This window comes from Cynocephalus volans, chromosome 16 (assembly GCF_027409185.1).
Source record: "Cynocephalus volans isolate mCynVol1 chromosome 16, mCynVol1.pri, whole genome shotgun sequence".
Classification (NCBI taxonomy): domain Eukaryota; kingdom Metazoa; phylum Chordata; class Mammalia; order Dermoptera; family Cynocephalidae; genus Cynocephalus; species Cynocephalus volans.
In genome coordinates, this window is record NC_084475.1 from 1123957 (window position 1) to 1140677 (window position 16721).

Below are 16721 nucleotides of genomic sequence, written 5' to 3' on the forward strand. Positions count from 1 at the left end.
ACTAATTTTGTTTTATTTTTGTTCCATCTATCAGTTTTGAGGAAAAGTATGTTAAAATTTTTATATTTATAGATTTTTCAGTCTTCCCTTGTATTTCTGTCAATTTCTGCCTTAAATATTTTGAGGCTATATTGTTAGATTCATATATGTTCTAGGTTATTATAGTTTCTGGTGAATTATTTCTTTTATCATCAAGGAATGACACCTGTATCCCTAATAATTCTTTATGGCTCAAAGTCTATTTTGTCAGACTTTAATATCACTATATCAGTTTTCTTCATTTTGCCAGCTAAATTAAAAAGCAGTAGAGAACAATGATGTTAAGAGCATGGACTCTGAAGTCAAGCTGCCTGGGTTCAAATCCCACTTCTAACACTTTCTGGCTGTGTGACCTCAGGCAAGTTATAACCTCAGTTTTCTCATTTATAAAATGGGGAAAGTTACTGTCTACCTGACAGGTTGTTATGAAAATTAAACCACTATCTTTAAAGAACTTTGACCATCATAATCACTCCATATGTATTTGTAAAATAAAATAAATAAACATATGTGTATTCCTTTTCTGTCTACTTTTCTGTGTCATTATTTCATAGGTATTTACCTGATAACCACCACATAGCTGACTTCTTTTTTATCCAATTTGAGGATCTCAGTCTTTTAAAATGTGAGTTAAGTGCATTTATATATTAAAGTGTTTTTTGGTTTATTTTTGGTTTTGTTTGTTTTGTTTTGTTTTTGCTGCTGGCTGGTACAGGTATCCTTTATTTTCATTTTTTATAGCTGCATAGTGTTACACTGTACCATAATTTATTTAATCCATTTCCTGTTAATATCTTGATTACTTTAGGTCTTTTGCTATTGCAAACAATGCTGCAGTAGATACCTTTATTACCTATTTTGTGTCATACGTGGAGTATATCTGTAGAATAACTCCTAGAAATGGGATTGCTAGGTGGAAAGATATGTACATTTGTCATTTTGTTAGATAATGACAAATTGTCTTACATAGGTATCTGGTACAATCCTTAGGTAAAGCAGTTAGGCACTATCTAGCAAAATTGATTTTTGTCAGTCTGTTAAGTGAAAATGGTATTTCAGTATAGATTTAATTTGCATTTCTCTTATTTTGAGTGAGATTTAGCATATTCGAAAGCTCTTTGTATTTCTTTTTCTGTGAATATTGCCTATTTTCAATCGGGTTGTTGGGCTTTTCTATAGCTGTTTTTACAAGTTTTTTAGGTACTGGGAAATCATCCCTTGTTCTGTAATATGAACTGAAATGTACTGACTTTTTAAAAATTCTAAGCCACCTTCTCCATATGAATCAAGAAAAATGATGAGAAAAAGTTTGAATTATCATCTCAAAATTTCATTTTCTGCTAGTAAAAGCTACATTTTTCTGGTCATTTTACAAATGAAAAAAAAACCCTGAAGATCAGAGGATTATTCATTCATTCGTTCAACAAATAATCATTAAGTACCAATATGTTCCAAACAGGTTCTTTACTTTCAGGATATAGCAGTGAGTAAAACAGAGTACATCCTTATTTTATGGGCTTGCATTCTTACATGGTGGGACATAGACAATAAACCAGTAAAATAAGATACTTTCTGATAGTGGTAAGTGCTATGAAGAAAAAAACCAAGGTGGTGTGCCTAGCAAAGAATAGACAGGCTGTTGTTACACTGGGTGGTCTGGGAACTCCTATCTGAAAAAGTGAGATTTGATCTGAAGCCTAAAAGAGATCAAATCTGGAAAATGGAACTGTTAGTGCAAGTCCTAATACAAGAACAAGTTTGGCTTGTTCAGTACACAGAAAGGAGAAGTATGGTCAGAAGGACAAACGGGAAGCCATTGGGAGTTTTTGAAAGGGAGAGTAATTTGATCTGATTTTATGTGCATCAGTCAGGATAGGCTAGGTTAGCAATTCTGCAAGTTTTGGTTTCAACACCTAGGTTAAGGGTTCAGATCCCCATACTGGCCAGCCACCAAAAAAAAAAAAAAGTTTTGGTTTCAGGTCCAGTTATGTTATAAAATATTGAACATCTCAAATAGCTTTTTTGTTTATATTTATATTATTTATCTACTGCTGCATCACCCCAAAGTTTAGTGACCTACAACAACACTAATCATTTACTTTCTCTGGGTTTCCGTGAGCCTGGAATTTGGGAGCACTTCAGCTGGGATTTCCTGGCTTGGATTCTCTTATGAAGTTCAGTCATCTGAAGGCTTGACATGGGCTGAAGGATCTGTTTGCCAAATGGCTCAATCACATGAGTGGCAAATGGATGCTGGCCATCAGCAGGAAACCTCAATTCCTCTTCATGTGAGCCTCTCCACAAATATGTTCAGGTGTCCTCATGTCATGACATCTGGGTTCCCCCAGAACAGGTGATCCAAGAAATAGGAATACAGATGTCAGAATGCCTTTATGGCCTAGCCTCAGAAGTTATATTATCATTTGCTCAATAACCTATTGGTTTCATAGCCCTGTTTAATGTGGGTGTGACTGTCAGGAGGCAAGATCTTTGCAGGCCATCTTGGAGCTTGGCTACCACAATGGGGAGTATTTTTAAATTTATAAATACAAACATATATTTATATAGTATATAAGTTTGTATATAAATATATTTATAAAATAAAATTATATTTATCGATATTTACCATATTCAAAATTAAAACAGAAAAATTTAAATACTAGTTTGTTAATTTAAAAATAAGCCCATGCCAACATCTACAACCATACCACCCTGAACATACCTGATCTCTAAAAATAAGCCCACTATGTGTTAAAATAAATAATGTATTTTTAGTGAAAATATATTTTCCAAAGCAAAAATAATTAGTGAGAAGAATGGATTGATTTACATTTCTCTTTTAAAATCTCTTTAATACCTAGTTTAACAGAAAACAGTTGGGTTCTCATTTCTGCTTCTGCATATTCCACTGAACATTCATAAGAGAATGACAGTGAAAATGGAAAGTAATTTTTTAGTATTATTGTAAAAATATTTTTGATCTCATGGAATCTTGGGGGGAGGGGGGTGTCATGGGCAGGTTCCAGGCAACACTTTGAGAACCTTGAGCTAGATTATGATATGGTGACAAAAGGTCCCAAAATCTCAGTAGCTTACAACAAAGGTGTATTTCTTGCCCATGCTGCAAATCCATTACAGGTTGCCCATGGTTCTATTCATTGCCATCTTCACTAAGGAACCCAAGTTGACATGGCAGCTGGGACATTGCTAGTCACTGAGATGGGGAAAAGAGAACATGATGAACCATCTTGGCTCTTAAAGCTTCTGCTTGGAAGTTGTATGTCACTTTTTTTCCCCCCCTTTATTCTTGAACAAAAGCAAGGCACGTGGCCAAAACTTAACTCATCAGGGCTGGAATGTATAACCTCCCTGCAGGGAGGGGCCCCACTGGAAGGGATAACAAATGTATATGCTACATATACATCTGCCATGGTGTTTAAAAAATACCACTGTGGTTGCTGCATGGAGAATGGATTATATTGCAGAGAGGCAGGAACGTATTGTTACAGGCTGACTGAAGTACTTTAGCAAGAAATGACATTTGCCTGGACTGGGGTGGTAATAGTGGTCTGATTCAAGATGTACTTTGGAGGTAGAGTTAGTAGGATTTGTTCTTGGAGAGGGGGTGGACATAATAGGAAGTACTAAAAGATAATTTTTACATTTTTGGTTTGAGCAACTGGGTGGATGACGGTGACATGTACTGAGATGGGGAAGACTGAGAGAACAGGTGGGTTTTTCTTTTGGGGGGGAAGGGTGTGGAACAAATGTTCTGTTTTGAACATATTAAGCCCGACATCCAAATTGAAATGTCCAGTAGGCACTTGAATATGTAAGTCTGGAGATCCAAGGACAGGTCAGAGCTAGAGACAGAAATTTTGGAGGCATTAGCATAGAGCTGAACTGTAAAGCAGTGGAGCTGGATGAGATCTCCTAGAGCGATAAGGAAGAGGGCAAAGCCTAAAGCGTGGGCGTTCTCCAACTTTTATAGGTGAACACTGGCTTTGGATCCAGCGAAGGAGATCGAGGAGCAGCCACTGAGGTGAGGTGCAAACCGGTAGAGTGCTGAGTCGTGGAAGCAAAAGGAGAAAATGTCTCAAGGATGGAATAGTGTATTCCAGGTTCTAGAAGTTGAGTCCGATGAGGATAGCAATGTGGCCATGGCATTTAGGGACGTGGAAGCCACAGTTGGCCTGGACAACTAGTTTTTTGGAGAGGTGAGGCTCAAAGTCTAATTAGATGGATTGAAGGAACGATAGGTAGCGAGGAATGGAGACACCTCATTTGAGAAGTTTTTTGTTGGATAGGTAAGAGGAGAAAAGGGGGGGTGACAAAGATGTGAAGACGATATGGTATGTTTGTGAAATCTTTATGTAAACCGCAAATGCTCAATACATGTTAGAATAATAAATAACAAAAGAAGCCTAACTCCTAGGAATTTCAAACCAGCTCAGTGTGAAGAACCACTAAGATGCCAAGTCTCCAGTTTACGACCATTAAGGCACAAAACCCTTAAGCCAATGAAGTGCCGAGACACGAGCCGATGAGCCAATCAGAGAAGGCGGAGCGGAAGGGGAAGGAAGGCGTGGAATTGATGTCCTTCCAGAGACACCGTAGGGCAGATCTCGCGCTATTATCTCGCGTTAGGGGTGGAGCCAGCAGGAAATTTAAACTGAAACCGCGGCCGAGGGCTCCTAGAGAATGTTAGTGGAGTTGCACGGGGGCAGCTGGCGTCTGAAAGAACAGCCGGGAGTCCGAAAGAGCTCATGGAGCCCGCGAATGTAACACGGCGTCCTTGAGGAAGGAGTACGGGTGCCGAGAAGGAGCCGAGACTTTGAGGAGCGAGCCGGGGAAGGGTACGGATGCCGGGAAGGGGAGAAGCAGCCAAGAGGGAAGGTGGAAGGGGTCGTGAGTTGAAGAGGCGTTGGAGCGGAGGCGCGGTTGGGCGCAGGCTGAAGAGGTTTTAGGGGCCGGGAAGCGGGTCACAGGAGTGAAGCCCAAGGCGGGCGGAGGGACTGAGGAGACTAGAACCTAGAGGGCGGGACGGGAATTGACGTGTGCAAGCGGCGTCCGAGAGGTCATGGGAGTTGAGGGAGCAGAGTCTGGAAGGGGACGGAGGGACTGAGGGATAAGATCCTGGGCGGAGGCGCGGAAGATGATATGGGATGTGGGTCTTGCTGTTCGCCGGAGCACGTTGGCGGATTGTGCAGGGTTTGTAGACGGTGGGGGCGAGAGGGCTGGGAGGTCGAAGGCTGGTGTAGGTAGTTGAGCTTCTGTTTTGTCCTTGTTTTTCAGGCGACGATTGCCTGAGCTGGAGCGTTCCATGGCTGAGAGTAGCCTCCGGGCTCCGGACTTAGGTGGGTAACAGGTCAAAAAACTAGGGATGCGAGGTCCGAGTTGCTACTCCTGCCCCAGGGTCTCTTGGAAGGAAAAGGGCGAGAAATTTCAGCCCTATTTGAGTTTTCTAATCAGTTAGAGAGAGAGAGAGAGAGAGAGAGAGAGAGGTGTGTGTGTGTGTGTGTGTGTGTGTGTGTGTGTGTGTGTGTGTGTGTGTGTGTGTGTGTGTGTGTGTGTGTGGTGGGGTGTGTGTGTGTGTGTGTGGAGAGAGGTGTCATAGATCATTTAGAGATTCATAGTAAAAGTCAAACAAGAGTTAGATATTATGAACAAGGTTAGCAGAAGATGCGGAGTCAGGATAGAGTAACTTACTAAACCTATATTTATGGTTATTTTTTTACCATGAAATTATTAAGTTTACGGGTAAACTTAAACAATGCCACCCACTGGCGGCATTTTAGCACATAGTCACTTCCCTTGGTACTGTTCCCCCTCGCATTTCTTTCAGTATCATCTAGTTTTAGTTCTGGATTATTAACAGATATGTCATTTGGTTGTTGCCTTTTAAACTGTAATCCACTTTACTAAGTTATTCATTCGTTCTTCCCATATCTTGTTGCTTTCTTCTGGATGTATTTCTTTTTGCTGGAGAGCTTTCTCCAAGAGTGTTTTTAAAAACAGGGCTTTGTGTGATAAACTTTCTGAGGCATATATGCATGAGAATATCCTTATTTCACCCTTGTATTAAAATTTCCTTTAACACACTGAAAAATTACAGTATTTTCTTTTTTGCAAAAAGTAGATGCTGTTAAGAATTGATGTCAGTCTGATTCTTGTTCCTTTGTAAATAACCTCCTGCTTTTCCCTGATTTTTTTGTTTGTTTTTTGGTAGCTGGCCTGTACTGGGTGCTTTTGTTTTTAGAAGATTTTATATTATACTTTTTATATTTGTTCTTAAAATTCCCTATAGCATGATTATGTACGGATTTTGGATGGTTTTCATTTTCATTTTTATTACAGTTTTATGTTTACATAGTTTAAAAGGCCACAATCTATCACAAAAGAACAGGAAGTGTGGGAGTTGCCCCTCCTTTCATATCCCCTGATTCCCACTCCTTAGGGTGCAACCATTTACAGCTCTCTTTGCTTCTGGTAGTTATCTTATCTCTATAATAGCATGCTTTTATTGTTTTTGTTGTTTTCAATTTTAAATTATATTTATTGACTGCCTATTGTGGAAATTAGATATTTTTTTCTGTTTCCCCAACTCGACTGAATCACACACAAACACCCACACATTCCCCTCCTCTCTCCTTATCCCCAAGTATATAAGTAGTAGTTTTTGTTTAGTCATTTTGTATTTACATTATTTTAGTTGTGTAAGGGTTATTCACTGCCGAGCCATATAGTAAAGTAGGAAGTTTGCTTCATTTTCTTTGTATGGATCACTAATTCCTGTCCAAACTCTTTATGAGAAGTATAAACCTTCTCTCAAGACTTTCAAGCTCATCGGAGAATCTATCGTTTGTCTTGGAGACATCCTTCTGGGGTTTTTTGTCTTAGTATTCCAGTCTGGTCTAACTATGCTCTAGGCCCATCACACTGATTTCATCCAAGGATCGCCCTTCATTTTGTGGAATTAGCTTTGCCTCTTTCCTGTGTTGGATTCTCTGCATTCTAAATTTCATATTTTCCTCTCTCGGTTTACTTTTTCATTTTAGTAGAGTACATCCTCTTACATCTTCTAGTATAGCTTTCTGGAAAAGGGTACATGAAAAGTAAATTTTTGAGACCACGCAGGTCTGACAATTCTTTATCTTACATTTAGATAATAGTTCAGTTAGGTAAAGGAATTCTAGGTTGGGAATCATTTTCCCTCACATTTTGAACACGTGTTCCATCTTCTTTTAGCTCCCAGTGTGCTGTGGCAAAGTCTGATGCCATAAATATTTCTATTCTCCTGCCAAACACCGCAAGGGCCTGGACTGCTCTATCTGAATCACATCTATCATCATGTAACATTATTGCTGTCTAACAACAATATTATTGTTATTATTGTCTATCGTTTTTTACTTCCAAGTTAGTCATTGTTATTTTTTTTATACAGTCAATGATCATTTAGATTTATGTATATTTATTTTTACCAGTTTTTTGGCATTTCAATCCTTCCTTCTGGATCCAGTTTTCTTTTCTCTGAAGTACGTCTTTTAGAAGTCCTTTTGTGAGAATTGGTTGGTGATAAACTGGGGTTTCGTTTGTTTGAAAAATGTTTTCTTTTACCCTCATTCTTAAGTAATCATTTGTCGGATAAAAAATTCTAAGTTGACATTTATTATTTCTCCGCACCGTTATTTTACTGGCTTCTGGCTTCCTTTCCTGCTGTTGAAATGTCTGTTATGGGGCTCGTAGTTGTGGCATTGAAGGAAGTGCTTGGTAAGTTCCCTCTTTTTCCTCTGTTTTTAAGATCATCTCTTTGTCTTTGGTGTTGTAAAAATTCACTTTGTGTCTAAATATGGATTCAATTTTATTTCTCCTTTGTGGGACTCATTTTGATTTTTGACACTGAGATTCATGTAATCAGTTATGGAAAATTTTAGCAATTTTCTCTAAATATCATGTTTATCCCATTTTCTTCTTCCAGAATTCCAGCTAAATGTACGTTGAACCTTCTCAAATCATTTTCCAAGTCTGTTAACCTCTTATTCATATTTTCCAATTTTTATTCTCTCTTTGTTGCATTCTGGGTAATTGCTTCATAGCTGTCTTCCAATTTGCCAGTCTTTCTTCATTTGCATCTACTCTGTTTTATAATGAATCTATTGGCTTTTTATTTCTATTACCCCTATCTTTTTTCTTTTTTCTTTTTATTTAGTACTGCGTGTTTTTTTCCTTTTTGTTTCTTAAATCATTTATAGTCTCTATCTGAAAATTCTACTTGAAGCTCTTGGGGATCTAATTTTGCTGTCTCATTTCTGCTCTTGACCATGGTGTTTTGTTTCCTGCATGTGTTTTATAGTGTCAGAGTGTGAGCTAATGTTTAATGATGCTTTATCTGAGGAAATTCTGAGAACCTTGGACTGAGGTATATCCTTCTAGAGTTGTTTTGCATTTGATTCTGTGTGGTATGCCAAGGATGTTACTAGCTGGGACTACTTTATACATTCATTTCTGTGTTTGGAGGTTTTAGTGAATTGAATTGTGTCCCCCCCAAAAACTCCCTGAAGCTTGAATTCTGTCCCCCAAGTTTTATGTATTAGAAACTTAGCCCCCACTGTGACTGTTAAGCAGGTGGGATATCCTATTATGGTAATTGAAAGGTGGCGCCTTGAAGAGGTGATTTGGGTTGTAGGACCTTGCAGTAGTGAACGGATTTTTTTTTTTTTTTTAAATAATTTGTTTTATTTATTGAATCAAAATCGATTATACATATTTTGGGGGTTGAACATTGAGATATGTTGATTAAATGAGTATTACTAGCATATATATTGTTACAAATCATAATTATTCTTTATGCCCTTTGTCCAGCCTCTCCCCTTCCCCCATTCCCTCCTCCTCCACCCTCTAATTGCCTAGATCTCTTCTCTCCTTCTGAAAGAATAATGGTTACTCTGTTAACTTGTTACCTAGATGATCTGTCCAATGCTGAGAGATGTGATCAGGTCCCCCAATATTATCATAGAGCAGATGTTTCTTCTGTCACTCTGAAATGGGTTTTGTGGAAAGAGACATCCTCTTCTTTTCTTTGCCTCTGCTGATGACTCTTTTTATGTGAATGCACTCCAGTGGTTGGCGGACCATCTGTGTGGTGGTTGTGGTGTCTAGCTGCTTTTGCAGCAGCCATGGTTATTGTGGTGACTGTGGTGGGCCACCCACGTGGGGGTGCTGTTTTTGGCATGCTCCTTGGCACTGGCAGTATGCCTGGTTGTGGGCTGTGTTTGGTCCCCTTCCCCTTGCTTTGGGTCCCCTGGCAGGCCCCAAGGTGCTGGCATGTTGTGTCTGGTTGTGGGAGAGAGGTCCAGTCCTCTTTTATCCATGCCCCAGGTCCCCAGGTGGGCTCCAAGGTGCTGGCATGTTGTGCCTGGCTGTGGGAGGGTGGTTCGGTCTCTGACTCCATACCCTGGGTCCCTGTGTGGGCCCCAAAGCACTGGCTCACTGTGCCTGATTGTGGGAGGGTGGTCTGGTCCTCTTCTCCATGCCCTGGGTCCCTGGGAAGGGCCCAAGGTGCTGGCATGGTGTGCCTGGTTGTGGGAGAGAGGTCCAGTCCCCTTATCCATGCCTCAGGACTCCAGGCAGGCTCTGAGGCACTGGTGCAGTGTGCCTGGTTGTGGGGAGAGGTTCAGTCCCCTTCTCCATGCCTCAGGTCCCTGGGCGGGCCCTGAAGCACTGGCGCGGTATGCCTGGTTGTGGGGGAGAGGACCATTCCCCTTCTCCTTGCCCCGGTTCCCTGGGTGGGCTCCGAGTTGTTGGCATGTTGTGCCTGGTTGTGGGAGAGAGGACTGTTGCCCTTCTCCTTGCCACAGGTCTCCAGGCAGGCCCCAAGGTGCTGGGTGGTGTGCCTGGTTGTGGGAGGGGCATCCAGTCCTCTTCTCCATGCTTCAGGTTCCCAGGCTGGCCCCGATGCACTGGTGCAGTTTGCCTGGAAGTGGGATTGGGGTCCAGTCCCCTGATCCAAGCCTCCAGTTCCCAGGCAGTCCCCAGGGTGCTGGTAGTGTGCCTGGACCGGAACTAATTTTTTGTCCTTTGCTTCTAACACGGGGAACATCCTGTGGGAACCAGTACTTGGGCTGTGTGGTTGAGCTAAATTGCTGCTTTGCTGCTGTTTCCCTAGGGAAGGCTTTTTGTGCAGCTCAGGGTTTAATGGTTGGTATTATAGGTACTTCCGGCTCTCCAGAGACCCGGTGGATCTGTGTTCTGTAGAATCTCTGATCTGGGCCTGAGTTTTTCGTCAAAGTGCACCGTATGCAATTCTGTATTCCTGACCAGTCTCCTCTGCGTGGTCCTGTGCTGATTGGGGGACACATCAGCTATCCTTGCTGTGCCCCAGTGTTCCTCTGGTGGGCACGTCTCCCCCCACCGCCCGTGCTCCAAACACTTCACATGCGACGGGCCCTGCGCGGGTCCCTGCGCCGGTCCCTTGCGATGACCCACCGGCCTCTGAATGGCTCCCTTTTTTCAGTTGTTCTGGCTCCTTGCTCCTGTGTGGGTCCATGGGAACCCTATTAGTGGTCTTGCTGTCCCGGGGGCCACCAAGGCCCCCTTCTCTCATGCTGCCTCCAAGCAACTCCATCTGGAGGGCACAGCTGCGGCTTCTGCCGGCTCCTACTCCATGCGCTCATCAGCTCAAGTCTTAAAGCAGCTGCAGCCCGAAACGCTCAAAGCAGCTTTTTCTTTCTCTCATCATAGATTCTCCCGCCTTCATAAACTCTGTAGGTCTCTCTTTGCCTTCCCCTGACCTCCAGCGGTCCTGGCTTGGTTGACGTTACATTTTTATAGTTGTAAATTGGTTGACTTGTGGGAGAGAGTGACGTTGTGGACCGTCTATTCCGCCATCTTGATTGGATCCCAGTAGTGAATGGATTAAAAATGGTGGTCAGAGCCTGTTCTGAGGGCTTTAAAAGAAGAGAGTCTGGCTCTCTTGCTCTCTCTGCTTCCACCATCTTGCAATGTGAGACCCCTGGGTCACTGTCGCCACCACCAGATGGACTTTGGACTTCCCAGCCTCAGAAACTGTAAGCAGTAAATTTTGTTTTTCTTTATAAATCACCCGGTTCCAAGTATTTTGTTATAGCAACACAAAACGGACTAATACAGAGGTGGTGATGGTGGATTCTTAGACCAAACAAGTAGTATGAATTGGAATTCCAAACTGCTGGGAGGCCTGTGGTTATGAATTCTTAGGGAAGACTTCCCTTTCATGTAGAGCCCAAGCTGAGAAAGACAATATTCTTTCTTGTTTCTTCTGGTGGATGGATTATCTTCTCATTTACCTTTCTCCTAGATTCACGTGGGAGTTCTCAATTCCAACTTTAGGCTGGCGTAGACCTTCTCTCCTGGGCCCATCTGGCTCTTCAATCCCAAACCCTTTGTTTTTTTTAAGCCCACAAACTCCTTAAGGTCAGTCAGCATTTGCTCTCACTACTGTGGTTTTCAGTTTTCTCATCATTTTTGGCACTTCTGGGATCCTCTTATTTATTTATTTTGTGGACTTAGCAGTTAGATGGGATTTGTATTTATATTTTAGCCAGTATTTATTTATTTATTTATTTTGGCAGCTGGCTGCTACAGGGATCTGAGACTGCACTCTGACCAACTGAGCTGACTGGTCAGCCCATGCCAGTATTTTTAGGTGTTTTATTTTGGAGAGATTCTACATTACCTGGTCTCTAATATTGCCTTCAATGAAAGCCAACATCCTCCCTTTCTCTTCAGTGTTCTGAAATTCTATGACAATGTGCCTCAATGTGAGACTTTTTTTCACTTATGGAGCTGGCAGTTGGTGGAAACTTTCTAACTGGAAACTCATTTTCTTTAGTTCTGGGAAGTTTTTAGCATTATTTCTTCAACATTCATCCCTTCCATTTTCTCTTTTTGTTTTTGGAACTTTTATTGGATCTCATGGACTAATGCTTTGATTTTCTTGTTTTTCTCTCACATTTTCCATCTATTTGTCTTTCATTCTATTGTCTGAAGAATTTCCTCAGTTCAATCTCCAATTCTGTTGAATTTTTAATTTCTGTAACATATTTATATATTTCTAAGAGCTTTTTCTTCTCTGTGTTTCCTTTCTTACAGTGTCTTGTTGTGTTTAATGGATGCAGTGTATTCCCTTGTCTCTGCCAGAATATTAATGTTATTTTTTGTTTTTAGTTTTTTTATGCTTCCTCCATTGTCTCTGTTTCCTCTTCTTTTTTCTGTTTGTTAGCCTTATTTCTTGTTAGAAGCTTTCTTTACATGTCTGATGATCTTTGGTTACCCATTTATATTTAAGAGTGAGGCAATAAAATGCTAATTGGAAGTTCAAGGGAGGAAGGTTGTGAGCTGGTGGACTCTTTTGTAGATGATCAGGTGATGTACATCAAAAGATGTCGGTGATCAGGTTGGGACCTGGCAGTTTATACGAGGAGGAACCTCCAGTGTCACTAATTTGTATGTTTTTGTCTTGGGCCAGTCAGTTCCCTAGAGAGGAGTCCTCCAATCCTCTGCCTGGTAAGGATAAGCTTGATTGTCAGTATTCTGGGGACTTGTTCGGGGGAAGAGGTCTACAGGTCTGTTCAGTATATAGACATGTTTTTAATCCCCATTTTTCACTGGGGCTTTATCCCTGCTCTCACCGGTGCCCAATATTCCTTTAGTTCAAGGTTTTTTCATCCCTGGCACTATTGACGTTTTGGGCCAGATAATTCTTTGTCATGGAGGGTTGTCCTATGCTTTGTAAATACTAAGCAGCACCTGGCTTCTGCCTGCTAGTTGCCAGTAGCACACCCCGCTTCCCAGTTGTGACAACCAAAAGTGTTTCCAGACGTTGAGATTTCCCCTGGAGAGGGCAAAATCTCCCCCAGTTAAGAACCACTGCTCTAGTCTTCTGCTGGGATGGGAAAGGATTCTGAGAGTCTGTTTCTTTTTGTTTGTTTGTTTTTGCTGCCTGGTACAGGGATCAATCCTGGACCTTAGTGTTATCAGCACCATGCTCTAACCAACTGAGCTAAACCAGCCAGCTAACGGTACCTTTTAAATGCTTTCAAATAATCCTCTTTTTAGCCCACTGTTTTATTCTAGCATTCTACTATATCTGCTCCGTCTGATTTTAGGGCCTTTCAGCTGTGATCAATTTGTTTCCTGTTGGCTTAGGATTTGGCTTTTTCTGTTCTCCTGTCTTTCACTCACCCATCCACTTTCCACCTTCCAAAATTGTATAGCATCTCTTGCCTGTTGTCATCTTATTGCCAGTGTCCTTGTCCATTTTTATTCTTTTTCTGTTACTTCAGTGATATTTGGGGAGAGAACAGTTCTTATATTCATACTCCACATTTATTCAGAGCCTTATTTCTTCAAGTATTTTCTCTCCATTATTTTTTTCCCCTCTGCAACTCCTCTGCTGTTTTTAACACTCCTCTTCCTGTCCCCTGCATCTTTTAAATTCTCTGTTGTCCATTTTTTTATCTTTTCCTGATGCCTTCTGTGAGAGTTACTCAACCTGATCTACCAGCTCACACTGTCATGATGTTCAACTCATCTATTGATGTGGGCTTTTTCTTTTTTTTTTCATTCTAAAATAATTTCAGATTTAGGCTGGCTGGTTAGCTCAGTTGCTTAGAGTGCAGCCTTATGACACCAAGGTCACAGATTCAGATCCCCATAACAGCCAGCTGCCAAAAAAAGAAAAGAAAATTTCAGATTTACAAAAAAGTTTCAAAAATAGAGAATTTCTATATACTCTTTACCCAGCTTCCCTCAAATATTAACATCTGTTTAACCATAATTAAATTATAAAAGTCAGGAAACTAAATATTCTTAACTAACATAAAGATCTTACTCATATTTTACCAATTGTCCCCCAATGTCTTTTTCTGGCTTAAGATCCAGTCCAGGATCACACATTACTTTTAGTTGTCATTTCTCCGTAGTCTCCTCCTGAGAGGAGGTCCTCATTCTTTCTTTGTCTTTCATGAATTTAATACTTTTGAAGAACAGAATGTCCCTCAGTTTGGGTTTGTTTGATATATCCTCGTGATTGAACCCAGGTTATGCATTTTTGACACAGAAGTGATGTTGTGCCTTTCCCAGCACATGGTGACAAGAGGCACATGATGAGGATAAGTGTCATTATTAGTCACATTAACTTTGATCACTTGATTAAAGTGATGTCTGCTGGGTTTCTCCACTGTAAAGTTACTGTTTTACCTTTTACAGTTAAACTGTCTTACGGGGAAATACTTTGAGACTGTGCAAATATTGAGGTTTAATCTTTTTTTTCAGAGGCTGGCCAGTTAGCTCTCTTGGTTAGAGTGCGGTATTGTAACACCAAGGTCAAAGGTTTGGATCCCTGGACCAGCCAGACACCAAAAAAAAAAAACTTAGATAAAAATTTTTTTTCATGACAGCTTTGTTGAGATATAGTTCACATGCCACACAATTCACTCATATAAAGTGTGCAATTCAGCGGCTTTTAGTATATTCACAGGATTGTGTAACCATCACCACAGTCAATTTTAGAACACTTTTATTACCCCCAAGAAGGAACCCCACATCCATTATCAGTCACTTCCAATTTTCCCCTGACCCCAGCCCTAGGCATCCACTAATCTCCTTTCTGTCTCTACCCGTTTACCTCTTCTGGACATTTCATATAATATGTAGTGTTTCATGACTGCTCTCTTTCATTTAGCATGATGTTTTCCCAGTTCATCCATCTTGTATCATGTGTCAATACATCATTCCTTTTTATTGTTGAATAGTATTCCATTGTATGGATGTATTACATTTATTTATCCATTCATCAGTTGATGGACATACAAGTTGTTTCCACTTTTTGGCTATTATAAATAATACAAATTATGTGGACATGTATTTTCATTTCTCCGGAGTATACATCGGAATGGAATTGCTGGGTCATATGGTAACTCTATGTTTAACCTTTTGAGAAACTAGCAGACTGTTTTCCAGTGTGGCTGCACCATTTTATATTCACTCCAGCAGTGTATGAGGGTTCTAATTTCTCTACATCCTCACCAAGACTTGTTATTATCTGTCTTTTTGATTATAGCCACCCTAATGGGTGTGAAGTGATATCTTTTTATGGTTTTCATTTGCATTTTCCTGGTGGTTAATGATCTTGTACATCTTTTCTTGTGCTTATTGGCCAGTTGTATGCCTTCTTTGGAGAAATGTCTATTTAGATCCTTTGCCTATTTTTATTTATTTGTTTGTTTTTTTTTTTTTTTTACTTGTTTGTTTGGTTGGTGGCTGGCCAGTATGGGGATCTGAACCCTTGGCCTTGGTGTTACAACACTGTGCTCTAACCAACCAAAATAACTGACCAGCCCCCGACAAAAAAAATGTTTGCCTATTTTTAGATTAGATTATTTGTCTTTTTCTTATTCGAGGCATTTTAACTACAATGGTTTTCATGCCCATTATCTCCAATTAATTCTTTTCTTTAACTGCTTTTCCTGCTTTATGTTTCCAGCATATTTCCTTTGCTTTTTGAGGTAATTTATTATACTTTAAAATTCTTTTTTCTGTCTGGTCCATCACTTATTACAGATAGACAATCTATACCAGAGAAAGCATCTTTTATAGTACTTGCTTTCTTCAATTGCCTCATTTTCTCATACGCTAACGTTTCCTTGGGACTGTTAGCCACTCTGATTGGTAATGTGCGCCTGGAAGGAAGATCTAAAAGTTAGACCCTATCTCGTACCCCTTCATTGAGTTTAGAGATTGGGGTTGGATAGAAGAAGAAAACCTCCCAAGCTATATGAACCCTTGGAATGTGGGCTCAGCCACTCCCCACTTGCAGCAACATCCTGTGCTCCTCTAATGCACGCACGCGTGTGCGCGCACACACACACACACTTCTTTGTACTGTTCTTTTTCAAGAGCTTTCTCCTTGAGTTGTAATTATCTAACTTACCAAGTGGGGGGGTGTGAGGAGGGAGGCCCATTCAGGTGCAACCAGCTCACTTACCACTTGACCTCTTGTTTGTTTCACATACGTGTTCATATTCACCCCAAGCTAAGCTCCAACACTCCTGATGTTATCCTACTGCCTCTAGTTGGTCCTGGGCTGCTTACCTGGCATTGGCAACAGGGCAGGCAGTGACTCACTCAGCATAAAGTCACCCACCTGTGAGTCCTGGCACTCTTCAGCTGTATGCTTGCTGTTCACCCCAGCCTCCCAGTGTCTGGTCTGGGGATCCCTCTAATTCCTTCTTCATTGGCTTCCCTAGGTTTAAATTCCAAGGAAGAAGTCAGCAGGCCTTGTGTGTTTATTGTCTTGTTGGAGCTGAAAGTCAAAAGGGATAAGTCCCGAGAAAACCTTCTGGAGAAGTTAGCATTGGGGAGTAATCCAAAATGGCTATAGATATAATGCCTAGGGCTGACATTCAACAGGTACTCCTGGTATGGCTATCCCAGATATTTCTAGCCAGTCTCTATTATGAGTGGCTGGTGCCTATGATGTATCAGTTAAGTATTTTGAATATCCCAATACCATTACCTGACACAATTTACAATATTTATTCCATATGAACTGCTCATGGAAGTGAGTATTTATTATCATCACCATTTCAGAAGTGAAGAAACAGAGATTCAGAGATAGTACTAAGTGAGATTATGACTTGCCC

At 40.9% G+C, this 16721-nt stretch overlaps 1 protein-coding gene across 1 annotated transcript in view; it reads left to right on the plus strand.

Annotated features, from left to right (window-relative positions):
- Positions 1-4871: 4871 nt before the first annotated feature.
- The window catches only part of DBF4B (DBF4B-CDC7 kinase regulatory subunit), a 32058-nt gene continuing 20208 nt past the window's right edge, over positions 4872-16721 (plus strand). Inside the window, 2 exon segments of the mRNA XM_063081259.1 lie at positions 4872-4895; positions 5335-5396. Of these exon segments, the coding sequence (XP_062937329.1) occupies positions 5363-5396 (34 nt within the window). The 5' untranslated portion in view covers positions 4872-4895; positions 5335-5362.